At 38.9% G+C, this 12,793-nt stretch overlaps 1 protein-coding gene across 6 annotated transcripts in view; it reads right to left on the bottom strand.

The window, feature by feature from the left end:
* LOC149231065 (Protein phosphatase 2C family protein) overlaps positions 1-12,793 on the bottom strand; it is a 434,498-nt gene that overhangs the window by 126,814 nt on the left and 294,891 nt on the right. For all 6 annotated transcript variants that reach the window (XM_089379112.1, XM_089379111.1, XM_089379109.1 and 3 more), the window contains 2 exons: positions 11,488-11,540; positions 10,456-10,617 (listed from right to left, as the gene is read on the bottom strand). In XM_089379112.1, coding sequence (XP_089235238.1) covers positions 10,456-10,617; positions 11,488-11,540 — 215 coding nt within the window. The remainder of the gene's footprint in view (positions 1-10,455; positions 10,618-11,487; positions 11,541-12,793) is intronic.

Genomic DNA, 12,793 nt, shown 5'->3' with positions numbered 1-12,793 from the left:
GAAGCCCATAATGAAGTCTCATTTGTGCCATTCACTAACAAGCTTGGTTCACTTAGATGCACTAATGAATTATTGTACTTGATGGTGAGGAGACGCATTAAATCTTATATGTAATTGGTAGGTAGTTTTGTCATGGGCTGGACAACTTAACTACGGCCCAAGCCCACCAGAGGATCATATTGACACTTGCAGAGGGTGCATTGAGAGCCATCGGACTCCATCATGTGATAGAGCATTATTTTATCTCACGGGCACCCTCAGCACCTTCAGCAGCTTGTTCATTGCCCCACATTATTCGCGAGATGATGCACTTGGACCAGCATTGCCCCAACCGGCTTAGCAGTGTACACATGGTTTGGCAGTTGATCCAAGGCCCAGAGGAGGTTTGTCTCACCCTTGAGACATGGGAGGGAAAGCACCATCGTCAATGCCCTCATTTGGAGCAATCTACAGACTTATCTTTCACCAAGAGACCGATGAGACCTGTATTTGTGCCCTAAAGCAACTTTGGAGCACCACATGATGACTTACATGGACATTAAGGGGTCATCCCCCTGTGCATCATTTATGGAGCCCTCTCTCTCATTTTGGCATTTAGAGGACTCAACATGGCCTTCCAACGGCCTCACTTCATGACGTTGTCACTTCGGCCTACTATTGGATGGTTTATTCATAATTTTTTAAGCTATTTGGTGGGCTTGTCACCAAGACCTTATTTTTGCACATTAAATTAACGTTAGGGGCTTTAGAATAGGAATTCGACCTCTAAAGGTCTCATATAAATAGAACCTTCTCTCACTGTGAGATAGCATCACCATCACTTGGATTTCTCTTGTAAAAAGACATTTGCATTTTTCCTCTTGGATGAATTGAAGACTCTATGATGCATTTCAATATCTTTGGAAGATAGAATTTCATTCTTCTTAGAGCTACATCTTTGTTTATGGTGGGATATATCTCATTGTCATTTTGTATGTGATATTTTGTTAAAGATTTCTCTTGGAATAATGTCTAATGTGTGGAATTATTGCAACTAGTTAATTCTCTCGTACCCTAATTTGTTGAATATCATTGTAAAAGGTTATTTCGTTGTAAATTGCACATGCTACTCATTGCATGACAATTAGATGAATGCTCCTAGTGGATGGGAATTTCTCTTTCTTCTATGAAAATCCATAAATCTTGAGTGGGTAAATGTTGAAGATTGGTTGCTAAGGCATCATTCTTTAGCCTCCTTGAAGATGGTTTTGGCAAATCTTGAAGCATCTTAGACTCCATAGCCCAAGGATTAGGCATTGGTCCAAGAAAAATTGGTGATCAATCTTCTCTTCCCTTTCTTTTCTCTTCTCCAAAATTTCAGCCCCTCCTTCCTTGGACATCTATCTAGGGCATCCTGCGAAATTCTTTAGAGGAGGAATTTTCAAATTCCGTTTGGATAGAACTCTCCTGTTTGGGTTTTGGTTGTGTGGTCCCGCTTCCAGACACCATATATCTCACTCCCTTTAGCTCATTATAACCCCTTCTCACACTTTTCCTATCTAGGTCCACATTTGTCCATTAGGTCCACAATGAGTTAGCCTCCCCCTCCCCTTGTCCACACTTTGGGTCGAGCCTGGAACGATGGCTCGAAGGTTCATCCAGCTAAAAAAAAGTTAAAAGCATAATTTGGCCACTTACAACAAGAAATGTACCATAAAATGCAAAAGAAGGTCGAGACATAAAAATTTAGTGCGTGGGCAAACGCCAAAACATGAGTTATACCCCCTATCATTATGGCCATCATCATGGTTCCTAACGCCCCTACAAGTACCCCCTGCATCATTAAGGAACCCATGATTGTCCCAAACACTAGTGGGCGATGAACTACCCAACCGTAAGGGGGCATTCACTGCTTTATCATACACATCATGCTCTCATCCCCTAGAGCCCCGAGTAGTTAAAAGAAAGAAAAATCAATAAAAGGCATAAGGCATATGAATAAGGGTGGAAAAACAAAGGTCGAGGTAACTCATGTACCACGATTGCTCCCACCTACATCTATACACCCAATGTCTAGGATTTCCTCATTATAGCTACCCTTGTACCATGGCATGTGGCTTGGAGCCTCCCTGTTGCCCTACTTTGTTCCACCACTATTTCACATGACACCTACCATTTGACGGATGTACCATGGAACTCACTCCCTTAGAGGTTAAAACCACTTAATAGGATCCTTTATTAACCTCTCTTGTTGAGCTCGGTGACACATATACACTCTAAAGCCCATTAGGAAGGGCATGCCACTATGAAGTGTCCACTTTTGTCCTTGATTTGCAAGCTTATTTACTCAATTTCATTAATGAATCATTGTACTGGAAGGTGAGCAGATGCATTGGATCATATACAGGATCACAGTTGGGTCTCCATTTGGACTTGGTCTCCCTATACGAGGTTGAAGCCCTTCTGAGGGTCATAATGGCACTTGTAGCGCGAGCGTTGAGAGTCATGGGCCTCCACCACAGCAGAGCATTGATTACCACACCATCAGCTTCTTCAACACCACATATTGCTTGCTCATGTCCCAGCCATACAGAGATGATGATGCACTTGGACCACGTTGCCCAGTGGGCCACACACTTGGCAGCCAATTCAGGGCCCAGATAGGGTGTTGTCTCATCCGAAGAGACATGGGAGGGCTTATATCATCATTCTAGCCCTTATTGATGGAGCATCGACATGTTTGATCTAATTGGAGACCCATGAGACCATTCATTGTGCCCCACAACCACTTGGGAGCACCACACATGTTTTGCTTGGACACCAAGGGGCAACCCTCTTGGTCATCATTTTGAGAGCCCTCCACTTCATTATGCCACATGGAGGGCTTATCTTGGCCTTCCAACGTCCCTTTGTGTTGAAGAATCTAGGGCATCTAGATTAGGATGAGATTCTTCTGACGATGATAACTATTTGTGGAGTACTTTTTACTTTTCTTGTTAGCACAATCTTCTCTTATTATTATTAGAGTGTGTTCTCTTACTTCATCAAACAGTTACCAAAACAAAAGAGACAAGAACACAAGATGTTGGCTCTCAGCCAGGGCAAAGCCTCTCTCTCCTAGAAAGGAAAACCCTTCTGCAAATTTCTCTTATTGAAGTTTCAATTGACAAATGCCAAACCCTAGACCCTTGACCAGTAGATCCTCCAAGCACAAGACACGGACTCTCTTTTTGTACCTTCCCTTATGTTCTTCAATCAAGGCCTTCTTCTGCACTTCACCTTGATCCCTCCCTTCACAATTCTTCCAGCAACTAATGGCACTTTCCTTCACTCTTTTTCTGGCATCTGCAAAAACCCTAGGTCTCCTTAGAGACCTCTTCTTTGGTGCCTTCCTTTCCTTCTCTACCTCGCTTGGCAATCTTCCTTCTTGATACTTAGATTGGAGAGAGAGGCTCTTCTTCCAGTATATTTCTGAGTTAGAGGCTGACCCTCTTAACCCTACTGCAGATCTGATTTCCTTGTACGTGTGGCTGATCTAGGGCTTGGAATTGTCCTTTTTACTTGCTTCTTTCCTTACCAAGGCAATTGGAAGTTGGAAGAACCAAGTTTGATTATTTCAGGGGGAAGATGGAGATGATAAAGAATCCATTTCAGTAGCAAAAATGGTTATGATGTTGCAGTACAGTAGCAGTGAGCAGTAGCACGATGCAACATGATGAGAAGGATTTTGCAGTGCAGATGCAGTGTTGAGAAGATGGACCAGCAACAGCACGAATGCAGAGGGAGCTGCAGTACAGATGTAACAGTCGCAGTGATAGAGACATGGGCATCAATAGAGGATGCAGCAGTGCAGAGCATGTTGAGCAGGGAGGCTTAGCATCAGCACAAGTACCAATGTCGTATGATCAGAGTAATGCTTAGTGTGGAGTATTACTAGAGCACAGTCCTCGCTAGGAGGGAGCGTTGATTTGGGGTAAGCATCGGATGTGCTCTAACCACAAAAATTGGTGGAAAGGCTAAAGCACATGAGATCTCCAAGACCCAGAAATGGTTTGGGCAGATTTTAACCAGTTTGGGACATATTAAAATAATTAATATTTTTAATGGAGTTCCTAAGTCTAAACTTAGGAAAAATAAATTATTAATGGGTATTAATATAAAACTGGGTTAGAAGGTTCCAAAAGTCATGGATCAAGCCAAATCTAATCTTAGCCGTTGATTAGAGTTTTAATCTCGGCCTTTGAAAGATCAACAGGAAATGTATGAGAAGAGGCTTGAGTGTCAATTGGAGAATATACTGAGGGATACCAATCAATTCGATTTCTGGAGCAGGTTTAGCTAAGAAATTCAAACTAATGGTCTGGAAAGTAGCAAGAGGCAGCAAGTACGGAACAGAGAGTCGGGAACAGCACCAGGGGAACAGTGCAGAGGCTGGAGAGGTAGACACAGAGGCTGCAGACTACACAGTCACTGGAGAGCCTGCGTGGGTGATGCAGAGAGACCCAATGTTGACGTAGAGAAGCAGGAGCTACGCAGAGGTCAGCTAGGCTAACGCTGAGACTAGGGGAAGTGCTGAGGAATTTTCTCTTTGTTGGGTAAGCCTGTTTGGCACCCAATTGTACTGAAGAATTGTTGAATAATAAAATCCTCCCTTGCTACACTGGTTTTCCCACATTGGGTTTTTCGAGGGACTGATTGTCCAACATATTTGTGTCGATGTGTTAATTCTTGTGCATGTGTTTGTTTCTGTATTATGATGTGATATCTACCGCAGAATTTATTTTAATGTTTACTGAAGGATTTTCGTAAATAACTTATCAGGAAATAAGTAGGTAAAATAAATCAATTGTTGCAGTGATAGAATTTTCACACAAATTATATCCAACTTTCACATTATAAATAATTTAACAAAATAAGAATTTGAAAATTGAAATTTTTGTTTACCTAGCTCATCTGCTTCCCTTGCAATCTTTGCTAGGTTCTTGCCAAAGGTACCTATGGCTTTGCTGAAACAAGTGACCTGTTGGTGTATCTCCAGCTGATCACTCTCCATAGGGATAATGCAATCAATGCAGTCAATCAATCGATCTCTAACCTCCCCACCCAAAGCTCCTTCCTCTAGAGTTTTATAATGATACTTTGGGTTCAAAAAATACCCAGCTGCATGTATAAGGCGATGGAGTTGATTGTTCCATCTTTCATCAATGATTGCCCAAATGGGCCCATACTTAGCCACTCTATCCTTGTATGATGTCTTTATTTGCTCCTTTACTTGATCCATAGCCTCATAAATGAAGCCCATAGCCAATCTTTCCCCATCCACCAACCACAACACCATAACCAATGGCTCAGCAACCTTCACAATCTTTGTTGCCTTTTTCCAAAATATTTCTTCATTAACTTTCTTTTTCAAATCTTTGTCATCCTGTTTATGAGACCACTGGCTTTCATTCCATTCATCACTGGAAAACATCTTTTGCAAGTTTCTATGTTGGGAAAGCATAGATTGCAATGTCAAAAAATGAGTTGCAAATCTAGTGATGGCAGGCCTAACAATATCCCTGCCCCCTTTGTATCTCCTCATCAGGCTCAAAATCCATGAATGATTGTAGATACATTTTGTTATGCTTTTGGCATGCTCTATAGTGTTCTTGACCCAATCTAATTTTCCAATATCCTCAAGCATGAGGTCTATGCAATGTGCAGCACATGGGGTCCAAAAGATGGTTTTGTGTTTTTCCTCTAACAGTTTACCAGCAAGAACATAGTTAGAGGCATTATCTGTGATGATTTGAACAACATTAGCCACCCCCACCTCCTCAACAACCTCATCCAATAGTTGAAACAACAATTGTCCATCTTTCACCCTATCAGATGCATCAGCTAATTTTAGAAACATGGTTCCCTGTGGGCAAAAAATAAGAAATTTTATGATGGTACGGTTCCTTTGATCAGTCCATCCATCTGACATGTACATCCTGGTTTTGCCCATGAGATTTTGAAATCTTTCAAATACTCATCAATGGAGGAAATTTATTTTCGCAAACGAGACCCCCTTAACTCATGCATAGTAGGGCCTTTGAAGCCCTTCCCAGTAGCAAATATGGCATCAAACATAAGCTCATAATATGGTTAACGGGAAGCATTGAAGGGGATATTAGCATCATACCACCATCTAGCTATGTAATCACAAGCAGTCTCCCTCAATTCTTTCTTCCAATGGTCATCTAAAGTGGGTTGCATATGACTTCTACGAGCTTGAAGACCATGTGCATCTGATGGAGAGAAGGGTGTGACAGTGAAATAACCTTTGATATTCATATCACCCTTCTTTTTCATTTTACCCTTACCCTTTTTTTCTTGCATGGACTCCAATGAGGGAGGAACATAGCAGAAGCAGTTGGATGCATTAGTTACTTAGTATAAGGGATAGATGAAGAGTCCTCAAAATTGTAGCCATCATTTGTTGTATACTCCTCTTCCTCCAAATTTCAGCCTCTATTTCTTTTTGCCTGGCTTTTTCTTCCTGAAAATTCTCAAAGTTATTTAACAACTCCTTCCTAATCTCCCCAATTTGTGGTGATTCACATGGAGTAATTTGGCCTCTAATACAAGCCAAGTGTTGTTTCAACCTATGAATGCCCCCAAGACCCTCCTTAATTTTTCTATGGCAAAATTTGCAATGCATTTGATTATAAACCATTTCAGCATATGCCCAAGCAGCATCTTTCACTCTAGGAGCCATTTTTTGACTTGGAAAAAAAATAAAAAATAAAAAAATAAAAATAAAAATAAAATAAAATAAAAAAATAACATTGCTTCAATGTTCATTTCTTTTACAAAAAAGACTCATTTCAATTTCCAGATTTGCACAAAAAATTAAATAAGCAAAAATAGATTTTAAAAGTGAAAAAAAATACCTCTGGGCACAAACCGCCTCCTCAATGTTGCTCCAACAAACCGACTCCTCAATGTTACTCCAATGGCTGCCCAAGAAGCTCCTCGCTGTTGCTCCAATGCTTGTCCAAGACTTCTCACTGCTACTCCAAAAACAAACTCCTCACAAATTCTCACATAAATGCAATGAAATAGTTGTGAGAAAATGAGAGGGGTTGGGTAGATTTTATAGGGTTGGGAGAGGTAAATGGACCTCAAAATCACCCAAAGGCAAATTATAATTGGGGTCCAATTCCCCCCACCCACAAAAAAAATTGTTGGCAGTGCTTTTGCATTGATGACTGAGCCGGCCAAGTTAACTCGGGCTCGGCTGAGCCGACCGGTTTGTTACCGAGTCGGCCAAGTCGGTGGCTGGCTCGATAACAAACCGGTGAGCCGTTCCGTTTCGCCCATCGAGCCGACCCGGCCAGATATTGGCTTCGTCTAAGTCGGAGTCGGCTCGGCCGTTTTTGAAAACACTGGCTCAAACCCTATAAAGCGATCAAGGTGACATTATTTTAGGTTCACCCTGGATGGAAACCCTAGGTTCCTTTATCCTGAATACGAAAAAGAAGTTTTTGACATTTTCATACAAAAAGAGAAAATTTTCACTACAAGATGTTATATTAAAACCGAATTCAGTAACACCAGAAGACATACAAGATATTTCAAAAGTAAGTTTTCAAGAAGGTAAAAAAGCACTATAAAATATGCAAAATGAAATTGACAAAATCACTGCTAATAGAAATGAAGAAGTCTTTCGACTTAAGGACCATAGCGGAAAATTACTAACAGCTTAAGAAGGACATGAAATCATTAAAAGACAAGTTAGAACATTGTATTCAAGAGGAAGTATCGAAGTTGTTAGTCATAACAACTCCAATTGAAGATAAAGGAACAAATACCGAACCAATCAATGCCACAATGCAAGAAGATGATAAATCAGTTGAAGGAAAAACATATATTGCAATTCAGATGATGAACATTCCAAATGATGATTCCGTAACCAACTCAACAACAACAGTACCTGAAGTAAATCAAGAAATTGCTACACACTTGATAAGGGAAAATCAAACCACAACTCCCTCTCGACATTTGAGTCACAAGAGCAAACAACTCAATCTATGTTGCAGGAAACGCTAGATTTAGTGTCATACCAGTACCCAGGACAGCCCGAAACGTCGAAACTTGATTGAAACGCCGCCAAAACTTGATTGAAATGCCATTGGCCGTACCATATAGCATTTCGGGATTTCAAAACATCAAATGTTACGGCCAGCGGAGTTTCGGCCACAACAGGCCAAGTTTCGGTGACCAAAAAGAAAAATGTAATTTTTTTGGGCCTTTTTCGGCCATCTCAAGGAGTGGAAAGAGGGTGTGGGCTCCATCTAACACCAAAACACACTAATAAACTAATTTTTATGTGGTTGTTAGCTAAATTTAGTAAAAAAATTTACAAATGGAATTCTCTAGAAGATGAGAAGAATTGAATTCTCTAGAAACCCTATGAGCCTCTTCTTTTCTTTAAAAAGGCACTTCATTCACTCATTTCTCACACATTGTGGACCTCATAAAGAATGGGATGTGGATGCAGAATGTCCAAATTTAGAGCTCTCTCTTTCTACTCTTGATATTTGTGCCAGTGGTGATGCAAGTGCAACTGGAAGCACTAGTAGAGTTGCCTCTTCTGCTGAACAAGCATCTTGTTCTATCTTTGTTGATGAGGATGAGGAGTTTTATTAGTAATGATATGTTAATGTAGCCATGATTGTCTTTAGTTCATGTTTTATTTCAGTTTTAGCACATATAGCCTCACATATAAAGGCTGATTTTGGAGTCTTGAATGTAAAGCCTTGCTAATTTTGGATATTTAGATCATGTAGTCATCGCTTGAAGTTAATATAAATTTGGATTTCCTTCTAAAATGCCATTTATATGTCTCATTATTTCTTTTCTTACAAAATAATGTGTTATAAATTATAATGTATTTAATATTGACTACTTATAATTAATATATATATATATGATGTTTTGGTCGCATTTCCATTTTCAGGGGGTCACGTTTTGGGCTGTCCCCATTTCGGAAACTTCTAGACGTTTTTGCGTTTCGTGCAACTTAGAACTAAATCAATCTGCATATCTGTATCACTCAAATCAGAAACAACAAACTTTTGTTCCGAAGACTACTAATGTTAGTGCAATTCAGTCTTACGATAACAGTTCACACAAAGTATCCAGTAACTGCAAGATTTCACAGAAGATTGATTTAGGATGGTCAGATGCTTTCTCAGTTCAACAATTTTATTTATCGCTCCAAGGATCATATCAACTTGTATCAATGAAGATGACAGTTTCGAGACAAGAAAACATTCAAAACAGAAAAAGAGATCAAGCCCTTTCATCAGTAAGCTTTGAGGACAAAGCTTTTTGAAGAGGAAGGAAATGTTATGAATAAAATATACATAAAATAATATAAATAATGTAAACAATAAAAACACTAAATAATGATTATATAACTAGTAATTAGTTAATAAAGAGGTATGTCCCTGAGGACATAACCGTTGGTGAAAATGTACCTGCCTAGGGTATATAAGCGGGCCCTCATTCTCATTTGTACATCATCATTCTCATTCATACATTTTATATATAATATTTGTATCTTCAATGGAGATCTACATATTTTAAGTCTTCTAGAATGTTTAACCTGCTATAACGAACTTTGTTCGTTACATTGGTGTAAGAGCATTGCTTATATGAACTTTGTTCGTTACAAATAGCCACATACAACCAAACAATGATCAATGGGACTCCGGAGTACAGCTGGTAAAAATAGCATAATAATCAGTGCCTAGTGCATTTCCTAGAAAGGTAACAGATATAGGCTAATAATAAGTTATAAGAGTAAGCATTCCAATCCTACCCCGTAACTGTGAAAAATATCAAATTGATGAGTAACTCCTGTAGTCCATAAACATAGAAGACTGTGATGGCCAATTACAGCATCTACTCACTGAAAGTATTAACCAAAGGTTTGACAGTGACAACAACATTTTATGGGCACTTATAGTATATAAGAAAATGTTTGAATCCACCCACTGTTAGGGTGGTACTTTCTGAAGAACAGACATGCAAGTATGCTACCCTAAGAACTATATATTTCCCACACAAGGGAGTTGAACTTGTGAATACCAGCAAGAAAAGACTGGAAATCATGCTACATGCCTACTAAACTACGAAAGGTAATCTTTCATTCCAATAAAAAGGAATGCTATAATCACAATTCAAAGTGCCTTATAACAAAAGCACATGGCAATCTTTACGGTAATACATCATTCAGTAAACAAGAAAGTATTAACTGAAAGACAACAGTAAAAATCAATCTTATTTATTAAGTTCCTAATTCATCATTACAAAATCTAAAAAGTGACATCTTTAGCACATGAAACAAAAAAGGAACTGCATTATAAGAATCAATTTTCAACAGATAGATACATGTTGCAAGAACTTCACTTTCAAATCGAAAAAGAATGAATGGCTTACCTTCTGAATCCTTGCACGCTCTTGATGATAAATTGCTTTATGCTCCCTGGTTACAACAATAGCTTTCAAAGGGCAAATGGAATTTTCTGAACTCTTCTGATCATCATTAGTAGTTGACCTTGCAAGGACAGCCTTTGCATCTCCAATGTTGGCAATCAAAACCTGCATCACAACACAGAATCTACATATTCACAAACACTTGCACATGCAAAAGCATTCCATGATAGACATAGTCCACAATGGGATGCCTCTACATCTCTGATAACAAACATGAATGAGATCTATAATCAATATTAATGTTTAAACTTTAGAACCCAAACAAACCAGAAATAAAGAACACGATCAACCAAACAGCCTATGGGAGTTTCATAAACTATTTTTCCTTGATCGACCTAAAACAAGCCTAACAGATGTACAAAGTAAACAACAAAACACATGCTATCCAACCTATCCAAACCCATTAACAAGGCTTCTGTCCGACCTAAACTATCATAAACAAGATGTGAAATATACATTTGAAGCTCTAACTTAAAGCTTCAAACACAAAAGTATTGCAAACACTCTTAAATCACAGGGATTTCTAAATTTAGGGGCATTGTCCATGTGATAATAATTTTACAAAAGACACAGTATCTAGCAACATGGAGCCCTGGTGGGTAGCCCAGTTGGTTGAAGCCCCCCCTTGCCAATTCATTGGCCCTCTGTCATTAGGCACAGGTTCAATTCTTCTTGGGTCCATCAGGGTCAGGCCCCAGTAGTTGAGTCGACTAGGCGTGAGGCCCCTTCAGGTAGCCCACCTAGGGGTGTTGCAAGGAAAAATTAAAAAAAAGTATCTTACATTGAAAATTGACAGAGCAGCCCTTGTGTTATTCTTGTTGAAATATAGATAATAAGATAAGTTTAGTAGTGTCCAACAAATGACCACAAAGCATGTCAACCAGACTGCTCAGCACTGAGTACAAAAGTACAGATGAATAACAGGGGAAACCAGAAGACCATGCCTATAAAATGTAAGATTCATGTTGCCCATACCATTTGCCCAAGAATCCAGACACAAACAGCTGTTGCTCCATCCTGCCATCCTCCTGAGGAACATTCAGAAACCATCAGCCAACATACCTTAAACATCCCTAAAACTCAAACAATTAACTTCTTCACCATATTTCTAATTGCATACTTCAATTTACTTGACTTCATCATTTATTCAATGTCTAAATACTAGTATAATGTCGTACATTTAATATCTACACAAGATATAAAACTGATAATCATCATGTTACCAAATTATCTATAATTAGGTGAGCTAAATACACCTGTAGAATGTCTTACTGACTTTAGCTCAATGTTCCACCAAATTTTGGGGACACAACGTGGGGACATGTTTCAGAGACATCTGGACAGGCTAACCAAATCTTAAGGCATGTCACAAGTGACATTGGAGCCCCGGCAAAGGAAACCTCACCCCAAATATTAAATATATAAAATATATCAAAATTTTAAAATGTAAAAACAACAGGTTTCTTTCAATCACAAGTTAAAGCAGCAACATCCATGAACCAAATGGAAATGACACATTCTGGAAATTGGTATTCAAATTAAGAGAATCATTGTACTTCTCATTTTAAGGTCATCATTTTTCAATATCAAAATGGAATGTAGTAATGCATTATATAATTATGCCCACCATCACCTAGTAAAGAGTAGACCGTCACAATAAATAGTTACAAACGAAAGATATGGAACAAGGCTCAAACCATTAGTCATGTTCAATACGCCTTTGATAGGCGGAATGTGAAGACAGTGAACTCCAAGCTCAAATCAAACAGTTGTTCTAACTTTTCCTGTAAGAGTAATCAGAAGAGATTGATTCTCCTCCAAGTTTTTACTTGAGAAATGCTGGTTGGACCTCAGATGCACTTGGCATCAAAGTTGCTAGACTCAATTCGGACAATGGCTTGGAGAGGCCGAAGAGTAAGAATAAGACACAATCTTGTGAGATCCTCATGAGTTGAATTGGAAACTAAAATAATTTTAAAGTACACTACATTTCAGTGAATAAATATAATTTTTGTTAATATGAAAATTTCCAATAATAACTTGTTTTAAAGTACACACACGATACTGCATACAATAAAGCACCATGGATTCTAGACAGGAGACAAATCTATTGGTTGTTTATTGTGAAATTGAATCAGGGAAAAAAGGAAAATGAGCGCTTATTTATGCTTTTCAGTGCATTTATAAACGGCGATCAAGCCCGACTTGTGAGACTCACGAGTTATATTTCTGTTGTCAATTTCATTAGCGAATTGAACTGTGTGTCAATGACTTGTGTTTG

Source organism: Pinus tabuliformis, chromosome J (genome assembly GCF_031772625.1).
Source record: "Pinus tabuliformis cultivar Carrire ecotype Pingquan chromosome J, CPIR1, whole genome shotgun sequence".
Lineage (NCBI taxonomy): Eukaryota > Viridiplantae > Streptophyta > Pinopsida > Pinales > Pinaceae > Pinus > Pinus tabuliformis.
Note: the sequence above shows the minus strand (reverse complement) of the source record. Positions and strands in the feature narration are given on the sequence as shown.